Source organism: Wyeomyia smithii, chromosome 1 (genome assembly GCF_029784165.1).
Source record: "Wyeomyia smithii strain HCP4-BCI-WySm-NY-G18 chromosome 1, ASM2978416v1, whole genome shotgun sequence".
NCBI lineage: Eukaryota > Metazoa > Arthropoda > Insecta > Diptera > Culicidae > Wyeomyia > Wyeomyia smithii.
In genome coordinates, this window is record NC_073694.1 from 201,049,556 (window position 1) to 201,061,307 (window position 11,752).

The 11,752-nt window shown below is 39.2% G+C and overlaps 2 protein-coding genes across 4 annotated transcripts; one reads left to right on the forward strand and one right to left on the reverse strand.

Moving 5' to 3' along the window:
- Positions 1-6,198: 6,198 nt before the first annotated feature.
- Positions 6,199-9,747, forward strand: LOC129717627 (uncharacterized). 3 transcript variants are annotated; one of them, XM_055667661.1, is made up of 5 exons: positions 6,281-6,317; positions 6,574-6,608; positions 7,586-7,831; positions 7,885-9,504; positions 9,563-9,747. In XM_055667661.1, the coding sequence occupies exons 3-5, from the start codon at positions 7,811-7,813 to the stop codon at positions 9,677-9,679; spliced, it is 1,758 nt and encodes a 585-aa protein (XP_055523636.1). In that variant the 5' UTR covers positions 6,281-6,317; positions 6,574-6,608; positions 7,586-7,810; the 3' UTR covers positions 9,680-9,747. The 3 variants fall into 3 exon arrangements, with proteins under 3 accessions (XP_055523634.1, XP_055523636.1, XP_055523635.1); XM_055667659.1 differs by lacking the exon at positions 6,574-6,608 and having other exon boundaries at positions 6,199-6,317; XM_055667660.1 differs by lacking the exon at positions 6,281-6,317 and having other exon boundaries at positions 6,324-6,608.
- Positions 6,743-10,300, reverse strand: LOC129717628 (uncharacterized). The gene is made up of 3 exons (XM_055667662.1): positions 9,948-10,300; positions 7,244-7,798; positions 6,743-7,187 (listed from the first exon to the last, which is right to left on the reverse strand). Exons 1-3 carry the CDS (start codon positions 10,062-10,064, stop codon positions 6,957-6,959), a joined length of 903 nt encoding a protein of 300 aa, XP_055523637.1. The 5' UTR covers positions 10,065-10,300; the 3' UTR covers positions 6,743-6,956.
- Positions 10,301-11,752: the final 1,452 nt, after the last annotated feature.

The window sequence follows — 11,752 nt, forward strand, 5'->3', positions numbered from 1 at the left end:
GTCCCAGGATCGAAGTTTTTCGAAAAAAAAAATTGTTTTGAAATAACAGATCTCAACGTTTCATGCATTTTGAAAAATGCATCTTGATAGTTTCATGTGCATTTTTTTAATTGGTCACTCTGAGGCTCTTCTTCCCAAAGTCCGCATGAAGTTTTGCCTAAGGACATTTTTCTAGAAGCAAAAACTCTATGCCCCAACTCTTAAATTTATCCCACGCATTTCATTGGCACCTGATACAGAAGCACTGCAAACTCGAGAGAAGGTTGACAGAGAAAGAAGCAGAAGGAAGCAAAAAAGCGCGAGAAAGCAAAGATTGTCAACGATTTGGAGATAAAGAGGGCGGAAATTGTGCAGCAGATCACCATGAAGGTACTTGCTAAAGTCGACAAACAGCTAAACACGATGAAGGAGGAATGTTTTTCATAGTTTTGTAACATTATTTTTGCAAGGCACAAATAAGCATGTGAAAATTGATTTTTTTCTCATATGTTTCAAAAATAAAACACCGGGAAACTTCACTAAATATCATCGGGAAAACCGGGAAAAAACCGGAAAATTGAAAATTGATATTGAGTGGCCACCCTGAAATCTGTCCACGTGATGTGTGGATGGCCCCTTATTTATTTTCAGAGACATATCTCGCGTAATTTTTCGAAGGGACCTATCAAACATTGAGAGACTCTCTTCGTTTACTTTCTTTTTGATCAATATATGTTATTTTTTCCATATTTCATAACACTCAATGCATAGTAAGCAAGACAGTATTACTATCTCTCGATTAAAGGGAAGAAAGGTTAAAAAATATATATAATGACGACGTCATTAACGAAACAAAGTGAGAGAGGAGAGAATCTGTCATTGTTACTTAGGTCCTTTTGAAAAATTACGCGAGATATGATATATGCACGTTTCGTCCTGCGGAATTCTCTTTTAAAAATTGCTCTGTTTTTCTGCAACGCTATATAGTTGGTTCTACTTTTGTCTTTATTGTTTTGCCCAAGTGTTCTGTTTGGCTTGGTAGAAAGCCAAGTCTTGGTTCCATCTTTTTTTTAAATTGCATTTTTTATTTTCCACTACATACGAGCATTCCTCTAGTGCTTATAGAAAAATGTTTTGTGTATCCTCAGGCGTATAGATATATTGTTTTTGCGCATGATCTGATAGTCACTAGAAATGTTTTCAAACTTTTCTCCTCGAATTCAATAGGTACTCATCATTCAATCAGATAATAAAAGTTTGGTAATTATTATTACAATTTCGATCGGTAAGTTTGAGAAAATACAGAGTAGTTTGTAAAATTGATATAACTTTGCATATTTTCTGTATTCAGCAAATAATTTCACTAAATCCTGCTATACTTTCTGCTGAACTGTTCGGTAAATTTAACTTTTACCGAATATTGGTAAAAAACTACCGGACCAACTATAGAGCTGTCAAATTTTCTCTATTCGTTGTTCTCCTTCTGGTTGTCAAGTCACATTCTCGGTTCCGTTTGAGCATTGAAGTTCCTGCCAAAAAAAAAATGGTGGACGTTTTCCAACAACTTCAGCAAGAAGATGATCGCATAGAACAAATTTTTAATAAAATTTGTAAATATTCTAAGCATCAAACCATCACATTATGCTACTTCCGAGCATCTGTTGCATGCTACGTAAATAGTTTACACCGCCATGTTAATGGACACATCCGGAAGATCCTCGGCTTTGAAACTCTGAGCACAACTGGCATGAAGCTCATGCACAGCCCACAGCAGTAAAAACGTTTAATTGATTTTCACTCGTACAAATTTGGTGCGGCGAACAAATAACAAACATCACAGATCTTTCGGTACTGTCTTACAAAACTTACAGATTTGATCGGTGGTTTTGGCAACTAATTGCATTCGCCGTTTCGGTAATAATGACAGAAAGCAACAACAATTTGATTACTGATCGGTCGGTAGTGGTTTATATTACCGAACGTTTTACCGAGCGCTCAGCTGTTGAAAAGTCGGTGAATAAAGAAACGAATTCGGTGATTAAATGTAAGTGTGCTCCTTTGACCATGAGTATTGCTTCAGAGATTCGGGGACGAATATTTTTAAGGTAAATTGGCTGAAATTTATTCACTCCGCCTTCGAGTACACCGCATTTGATTTTAGTTTAATTTGAAACGAAATCGTCCCAGTTTTGTGATTTCATCGAACCCGTTGCAGCTTGCATCGGATAGTATTTTTCCGATAGCCACCGAGTGGGTGGGAAAAGGTTTCTCGAAATCACCATGCTCCAAGAAAATTATTTTTTACTCTAGTGCCTCTTCCGTGCCTTTTCCGATATGGTGGTATGCTGTCTCATGTGGCCATATCGGTCGTTTGTGCCTCAAGCAATTTTTCATCTTTTGATTGATCCCCCTTTTTCATATTTTGGGACCTAGTAGTCACTTTTTGCATTGTGCTATCGTAGTCCTTTCTTTTCTTAACAAAATGGCTTCCTCTTATAAGAGTCTCACAATCAAATAATTAGTTAACTTCGGGTCGAAGTATATTTACCGCTTGCAATTCTATACTCCAATTTCCATTTGATCCTGATTTACTTGTTTAATCAACTGCACAAACTTTTGGTTTTTATACTTTCTAAGTCGCAAATTTAAGGACAATGTAATAAAAAGTATCGACGCTATAAGTACTCTATCCGCCCTTTTCAAAAACCCAAGTACGGTTTTATTTTCGGCCAACATAACGTCACAAACGTCTCAAAATCCACCGAATCATGTTCTTCCAAAAAAACGGGTTTCATCCTCTGACACGGAACTATCCCAATTACGATCGAACACAATGCGTGTCTGCAGTAGAATTGGTCGGGTTTCGGGTTTTCAAACCCAGGATGTTTCCCGATTTTTACAGTTTGTTTGCTGGTTGCGCCCTAATCACAAATCCCTCCGGATTTAGCTTTAGACCATCTCACCGAATCTCTTTAACCTCACTTTTCTGACAGTTAGTGGTAACTTTTCTTACGTTTTGGACTCTGTACTTTTTTTCTGGTGGAGCAATCGTGTGCTTAGTGGGAATCCTGCTCAATTTATAATTGTTCTTAGTATACTGGCACCTCACGCACAACATTTTGGTCACAATAGCAATGATCTGCTATAATTGAGAGCTAAACTGCATCGCTCGAAGATAAACAAAGTTACCAGTATCTGTCAAACTCAGATGTGTGACGTCACCGTGCGATGGTCTATGTTTTGAACTGTATTCGCAACTACGAAGCTTAGAGGGATTTCAAAGACTATTTCAGGGTGTCAGGGAATTCATTTTTCGCTCAGGGAAATCAGGGAAAACGAAAAAAAAATTCAGAGAAAAAATTTTAACCGAGGCGAAATCCTTTTTTAAACGACTTCAGCGCAAAACCTGTTTTTTTTTCAGCATAAAAGGCCATTTTGGGACCTCTACGATTCGGTTCTATATCCGATTGAATACTTTTTTCACTGGTATTCCAGAGTTGCGTTAATCTACGTTGCACTTTTTTGTGCAGAATGCTGAAAAATATCAAGAAAATTAATATCAGGGAATTTCATCTTGAACTTTTTTTCGCCACCCTGCTGTTTGCTCCCACGTGAATTCTTATATGCGATTTTTAAAATGTGTGTGATGACAAAAGCAAAAATATTACCTTCCGTCATTTCTAATGCAAAAACAAAACAAATATCAACATATTTGTAGTCCCGAATAAGGACCAGTTGTTTTTTTTTTTTAGATTTGTTTATTACATTCATGGCGTCTTTTCATAGACCAGCGGCCGAACTCCGAGAACACGTTTCTTTGAAGAGAAGAAAATTTCTTCATTGCAAGTATATGAAGAAATTTTCTTCTTTTCGAAGACATGTATGCTCGGAATTCGGCCGCTGATTTAGTAAAATATTCTTCCAGTTTTTTTATATTTATTGTTTTATTCAGATTTTTTATTCACACAAGCTCCGATAGGTTTTAAAACGTTCGTAGGTTAATAAATCATAATAATAATTTTGAACAGCATTTTCAGCATTTTAAATTTTGAGATAAATTGATTGATTGAATTTTGATTGATCCCCCTTTTTCATATTTTGGGACCTAGTAGTCACTTTTTGCATTGTGCTATCGTAGTCCTTTCTTTTCTTAACAAAATGGCTTCCTCTTATAAGAGTCTCACAATCAAATAATTAGTTAACTTCGGGTCGAAGTATATTTACCGCTTGCAATTCTATACTCCAATTTCCATTTGATCCTGATTTACTTGTTTAATCAACTGTACAAACTTTTGGTTTTTATACTTTCTAAGTCGCAAATTTAAGGACAATGTAATAAAAAGTATCGACGCTATAAGTACTCTATCCGCCCTTTTCAAAAACCCAAGTAAGGTTTTATTTTCGGCCAACATAACGTCACAAACGTCTCAAAATCCACCGAATCATGTTCTTCCAAAAAAACGGGTTTCATCCTCTGACACGGAACTATCCCAATTACGATCGAACACAATGCGTGTCTGCAGTAGAATTGGTCGGGTTTCGGGTTTTCAAACCCAGGATGTTTCCCGATTTTTACAGTTTGTTTGCTAGTTGCGCCCTAATCACAATACGTTTTGGACTCTGTACTTTTTTTCTGGTGGAGCAATCGTGTGCTTAGTGGGAATCCTGCTCAATTTATAATTGTTCTTAGTATACTGGCACCTCACGCACAACATTTTGGTCACAATAGCAATGATCTGCTATAATTGAGAGCTAAACTGCATCGCTCGAAGATAAACAAAGTTACCAGTATCTGTCAAACTCAGATGTCTGACGTCACCGTGCGATGGTCTATGTTTTGAACTGTATTCGCAACTACGAAGCTTAGAGGGATTTCAAAGACTGTTTCAGGGTGTCAGGGAATATCTTCTTCGCTCAGGGAAATCAGGGAAAACGAAAAAAAATGCAGGGAAAAATTTTAACCGAGGCGCAATCCTTTTTTAAACGACTTCAGCGCAAAAACTGTTTTTTTTTCAGCATAAAAGGCCATTTTGGGACCTCTACGATTCGGTTCTATATCCGATTGAATACTTTTTTCACTGGTATTCCAGAGTCGCGTTAATCTACGTTGCACTTTTTTGTGCGGAATGCTGAAAAATATCAAGAAAATTAATATCAGGGAATTTCATCTTGAACTTTTTTTCGCCACCCTGCTGTTTGCTCCCACGTGAATTCTTATATGCGATTTTTAAAATGTGTGTGATGACAAAAGCAAAAATATTACCTTCCGTCATTTTCTAATGCAAAAACAAAACAAATATCAACATCTTTGTAGTCCCGAATAAGGACCAGTTGTTTTTTTTTTTTTTTAGATTTGTTTATTACATTCATGGCGTCTTTTCATAGACCAGCGGCCGAACTCCGAGAACACGTTTCTTTGAAGAGAAGAAAATTTCTTCATTGCAAGTATATGAAGAAATTTTCTTCTTCTCGAAGACATGTGTGCTCGGAATTCGGCCGCTGATTTAATAAAATATTCTTCCAGTTTTTTTTATATTTATTGTTTTATTCAGATTTTTTATTCACACAAGCTCCGATAGGTTTTAGAACGTTCGTAGGTTGATAAATCATAATACATAATAATTTTGAACAGCATTTTCAGCATTTTAAATTTTGAGATAAATTGATTGTGCAATTTTCAATTTTGCTGCTGTTTAATGGATTTTTTAGTTTTGTAAATTCATTTAAAATGCAGTTTGGAACCATTCAAATATTTCATAACGCGGAATTTGGCAATTTTCAATACCCACCCACCCCCACGTAACGCAATTTTACATGTTTGCCACACGCAATGTAACGCTTCGCTGAATACCCCCCCACCCCTGAGCGCGTTATGTATTATTTGAATGAGCCCTTTTCTCCAGTTTTTTCTTCAGCATCCTTCCATTCTAGTTTATCAAAAATTTTATTGGCATCTCAGGCTGTTGATGGCTTAGCAGCGATGCCAGATTGGGAGACATGTCTTCAAATCGAAGACATTTACCCCTGCGGTGAAGACATCCTTGTTTGTGAAGACAAATGGAAGACATTGAAAAATATCTGAAGACATTTGATTATGACCCGTTAATTTGCGATTCGCCGGTAATTTTTTCAGTCTTCGGTCGCTTTGCTTTTAACTAGCCATTTCGGGTTAGAAGACATTTTTTCTCGAAACGTGAATACATTTGAAAAAACGACCTGGCATCCCTGTGGTTCACTTTCAATAATGTTCCAAAGTGAGCCTGCAGTGAATTCTGTGAATAACTATATAATGTTTGTTGTTAGTGGGTGGTGAAATAGGAGTATGTTTGTGAAACTGGGTATGTTTTTCGAACCCTATCCGTTTTAAAAGAATGGATCGCATGTTTTCTATTAAATAGAACTAAATTCATGTAGAATTCAATGTGTGTAACAGCTTTTCGAACAGTTGGGACGAATGTATTTCGGTGTTAAGGATGAAAATGTTTTGGAACAGTTCAAGGCGAACAGATAAATTTGGGATATCCATTATTTTGCGCCAATTTTATGTGAACTTCTTTTCGGAAATTGTAACCACGATTTAGGCACTCATTTCAGATCAAGTTTGATTATCTTCTAGATAACGCAAAGAGGTGAGTTATGGAAAAAATAACGTGGTTATACCTTGAGGAAGCATACCACACTGAATAAATATCAAAAATTTGGGAGAAAAACCTGGCATCATGAAAGGGGACGGATGTCATTGCAAGGCCAAAACCGCCAACAGTTCTGATTTCTTATTCTTCGAGACGTTTATTTCAACTATCTTCTCATATAAATGAACAATTAAATAGAAGTCCCGTGATAAACAAAACCGTTTTCGCTTTGGTTTACTTTTTTGAAGCTATTATCGTGTTAGTTAGGAAAGAAAAAGTCACGTTAAATATCCGCCGGGCGAGTCGGCACTCTTTCAATGGCACTTGGTAACACTGCTGTGAGTTCTATGAGAAACTCACTACTCTCAGCAAACCATCGCTGCCACCCACATAAACGGTAGTCCGGTCCGATCCCAAACTCAACGCGTTGAGGCAACCGCTGCCAATGTTGACTTCCGCTGCCAGTTTGGGATCCTTCTCGAGACCGGTCCACTGCTTCACAACTCCATCGTAGCCGGCAGTGTAAAGCAGCTCGTCAGCTCCCAGAATACAGTTAATAATCATATCGTGAGCTTTCTAAAAATATTACTTTATCAGTAACGCCTTAAGGGGGTTTTATGATATCTTCTTACCTCTTTGGTCCACAGCACCGAGAAATTTTCTTTACTGTTATTTTTGATGAAAGTGATTCCCAGTCCGTCACGAGTTATAATTGATACGTTATTAAAAACACCGTTGCAGCTGCTACCGCACAATGCGACAGGACTTTTTCCCGGAATACTAGCCTTAGTTATATATCGTCCGGTCGTGGAGCCTTCCAGCACTTCCGTGATTGTCAGATCATTGTCTCTGATCGAGTATATCCAATTGTTTTGAATCGCTAACGATCGTACCTGTTCGACCAGATTGAATTTGAATTTTATCTTGTGGTCTACCCACATAGTCACGATGCCCTTGTCATCTCCACTCCACAGGTTGTCTTTGCTATCAACGAAGAGCGACTCGATTTCGTCACTGCATTTCAGCAGTTCCTTAATGTCATCCGATTGCAGCGGATCCGGTAGACAACAAATCGTACCATCACAGCTGCTGGTATATATTCGTCCCAGTGAGTCCACCACCATTGCATAGATCCAGGCCTCGTGTACGGCTACTTCCTTTTTGAGTGACAGGTCTTTGGTCCACATCTAAAAGCAGTCATGGAAACGTTACCGGTTGAGGTATGTTATAACGAAGGTAAGCAAAATAGAACTGAACGAAAAACCCGTTACAGATATTGGAGAAGATATTCAAAAATTTGCGCTACAGTGACCTGAAACAGGCTGCGGCCGTGTGTCATCTTTGGTATGATGTCTACCAGCGATCAGCTTTCATGTCCAAAATGGTTGTGCACTTTAAAAAAGAACTGACCCCTGCTATAATCAATCGATTTTTGCAAAGCGAATGCTGCTATCAGAACATCTGCTTCACCTCCATTGCGTTCTACGATCTGGCCAAATCGAAACGAAGCCTTTGCCGTAGGGACATCATCTACGAAGATGAAGCTTTTATTAAACATATGCATCTACTGCTGCGAAAATTCAGCGACACCTTGCAGATGCTCTCGTTTTCAAAGTGTCACCTGGAACGTGGACGATTCGTGAAATTCACCCAACTGGTACCGGGACTAAAATTCTTGGACATAGAAGAATGTACTTTCGCTGGCGAAGATTGCGAGCAACCGTTGTGCTTACCACAGCTGAAAAAATTCAATTTTAAATATCCCGAATCCGAAATCCAACGCTTCGAGTCGGGGCACATCTACGGCAATTTGTCCAACAATTCAAGTTGTCTAGCCAAACTAAAAGTGCAACTATTTATCAACGAAATGTATGACGACCCGGACAGCACTCTCTGGGAGCAGGTGAAAGCTGTAACGAAGCTAGTCAAGCAACACAAAAAGACGATGAAATCTTTTAAGGTAGACAGTTTGAATGAACCCGTTCTTAAAAGGCTACTGTTCGACGATGGTGAACTTCAGTTGGAAAAAGTCGTCTTCGGAGAGCTGAAACTGCGCAAGAATGATCAAATTTTCTTCAATTTCATTGCCCAACAGAAGAAAATTAAAAAACTGGAAATCGCAATCGAATCATCGTTGGACATCAACAATGATCAATACCTGGCCGCAATATGCAACCATTTGCAGCAATTGGAGCAATTGTACTACGATATGTCCCGCAACTCGGATGGAGGGTTGGAACATCTACAAAAACTACACAAGTTGAAAAACTTGGTTCTTACCAAAAACCGCAACACGATTGCCCTGACGCAGCATTGTTTTGATCACATTTACATGCCCAACCTCATGTCGCTGGGAATCTACTACAAGGAGTTACCTCAGCAAGCTGTGGTACAAATACCCATAAGCTTCCCTAACTTGATGGCGCTCAATTTGAGTGAATGTGAAAAGGCTGTGACGGACAGTACCGTTCAACTGATTTTTCGAACTCTCCCGACTCTCGAAAGTTTGGATCTTAGCAAGTGCAAGTTGATCACAGAGCAAGCCTTTCTCGGGACTGCACGCATTAGTAACTTGAAAAAGCTGAAGGATCTTGTGCTGGAGAAATGCGATGGAGTGACGGATCATTCTGTGCAAGGTTTCGATAACCCAGCCATCCGAAGCATGAGTTTGGCGATGTGCAACAGACTAACGAACGTAGGCTGGGAGCTGTTATGTGCGCGTTGTCCAAATCTAACATGGCTAAATGCCTCCCGATGTCGCCATTTCGATGATGAAACCGCACGAATAGTCGCCACTAGGTTACAGGAATTGGAAATTTTAAATCTGTTCAAAAATAACTCCTTGACAAACGAAGCGGTTTATCACATTGTGGAAAATTGTCGGTACTTGGAGGTATAGTTGCTGTTGGGATTTTTTGTCCTCTCGGTGTTACATTATTCTCATTTTACAGGATCTCTGCTTGACGGAATGCCGCGGTGTAAAAATGAAAAAGCCCCAATACTTTGACGATAAAATGAATCGAATTAACAAAGATTGCTTGAAGCAAAGAATAAAGTTGATAAAATAGGATAATTCCACGTTGCAAGACCAAACCTTTCCATAATAAAAAAAGAAAGACACACATTACACAATATAGGCAAATTTGTTTTTCTGTGTTGCACACAAACCGTAATCAAAATATTTACGGCTATTTATAGCTCACACTGCGAACTCATTTTTATTCCACCGTCACATGAACGGCCCCAATTCTAGAAGATACTTTTTTTCTTTTTTTCTCATGAAATGTTGCAAATATTATAACATTTAACAGAACGCAATAAGGAGTAGATTTTTACCTTAACTTTTCCATCCCCGCCGGAGGTGAAAATGTGCTCCTGCGAGTACACGATAGCCGTAATGTCGCTCAGGTGTTTGTCGGCATCGGCAGCTGCTTTTACGACAGTCCTGGCCATTTTGGGCTCGAAGTTGCCGGGTGGTTTTTTCTCTCGAGAATATTTGTTGCTTTACTAGGCTTTGTGGTGGTCTTTGCCGAACGTAGGTTGATGAGATTAGTCGTCACGCAGAGAAAAACTTAAAACTGTGTGATGAACGGCAGAGGAACAAAACGTTTTGTTGTTTTTAACAAACCGCCCGCCCGCGGTTACCTTGCTTTGACTTTTCTCCGCACTTTCGCTAGTTTGAATGTATGTATATGTAGACTAGAGAAGGTGTGGAATGAGTCACTGTATGGTTGTGTGCTGAAATCTTGTTAAAAAGCCAAATCATGACGTACCTAGATCCCGTGAGCCTAAGCCTGTATTACACTCTTTGACCAAGCGTCAAATATTTGGCACTTTTTGACAGATAAAAATTTGGTCAAAGATAATTGTTTGTCACTCTCCAATTTTAACATGGGGCAAATACGGGCAAACAACAACCATGATGTCAAATAAATTTGACCATTATGTCAGAAGGTCAAATGTTTGACCATTAGACAAAGAGTGTACTACAGGCTTTACTTCTGGAAAAAGTCATCCCATACATAATTTTTAATTGATCAAGTTACAATAATACTTTTAAATATTGAAAAATTCTCCGAAAATCGCTATTTTCACAGATGTTGGCGATTAATATTGTCAAAACCAAGCATTTATTTATTTGAAGTTTATTTTTAATCTGAATTCTGAGTTGAACCAGCCGAGAATCAAGTAACCAAGCGAAAATCATGGTAACCAACCCGTGGTGGGATGTCAGTCGTATAGTGACAGACAAGCGGTTGGGGGGGCTGACCTCCTCGGCGGGAATCCTAACCTTTCTGAGTGTCTATTTCTCAGGTTAGGGACGACCTCTAGTAGTGTGGTAACCTACCTAAACAATTGCACTACGAAAAGTTGAGAAAATATAATTCGGAGCATGTACAGCATCATCAACGTGTTCTGCCCTCATAAAGGTACACCTGACAACGAGAAAGAATCATTTTACACGCAGTTGGAGGCAACATACGACAGTTGCTCGCCACGGGACATCGAAATGGTTATCGTGGATATGAATACGCAGGTTGGTAGAGAAGTGATGTTCACACCGGTGATAGGGTCTCACAGCCTACACACCGACACCAACGACAGCGGATAATGATGCAAAACTATCAACGGTATTTCACATACGACAAACCATCCTCCTCGAAGCTACGTTCAACCAACGGAGAAGCCGCAACTGCGGCACAAGGTGTGGTAACGTCGAGCCGACAAAATGATCGGTTTGATGAGTGATGGAGAGGAAAAAACTAGCTTGGAAAGCTACCTAAGTGTCGCCACAAGGCTAAATAAAAACACGCGCAGGTTTCACAAGAAGGTGAACCAATCCCGTAAGGGCTACACACCGAGTCCAGATACATGTAGGGATGAGGAGGGAAACTCGATCAGGTGGTCGACAGGTGGAAACAGTTTTTCGATGAGTACCTCAATAGCGAAGCAACGGAACACGGCGGAAAGATAGTTAACTTTGGAGTGCCTACAAACGATAAAAGTGTCCCAGTTCCTAATATCCTGGAGATCAAACAGGAAATGGGGCCACTTAACTCTCTAGTGCTCAATGCCGCCATTTGGCGGACTTCAGTCAAACCTCTAAACTGCCGCTATTCGCATTATAGTCCTATGTGAAA

Coding starts and splice junctions, on each gene's coding strand:
- LOC129717627 (XM_055667659.1), top strand. CDS start 7,811: ATGGAAACGTTACCGGTTGAG. Junction 7,832..7,884: donor TGGAAACGTTACCGGTTGAG/GTATGTTATAAC, acceptor AACCCGTTACAG/ATATTGGAGAAGATATTCAA. Junction 9,505..9,562: donor AAAATTGTCGGTACTTGGAG/GTATAGTTGCTG, acceptor CTCATTTTACAG/GATCTCTGCTTGACGGAATG.
- LOC129717628 (XM_055667662.1), bottom strand. CDS start 10,064: ATGGCCAGGACTGTCGTAAAAGCAGCTGCCGATGCCGACAAACACCTG. Junction 7,799..9,947: donor GCGGGGATGGAAAAGTTAAG/GTAAAAATCTAC, acceptor GACTGCTTTTAG/ATGTGGACCAAAGACCTGTC. Junction 7,188..7,243: donor CGGTGCTGTGGACCAAAGAG/GTAAGAAGATAT, acceptor TAATATTTTTAG/AAAGCTCACGATATGATTAT.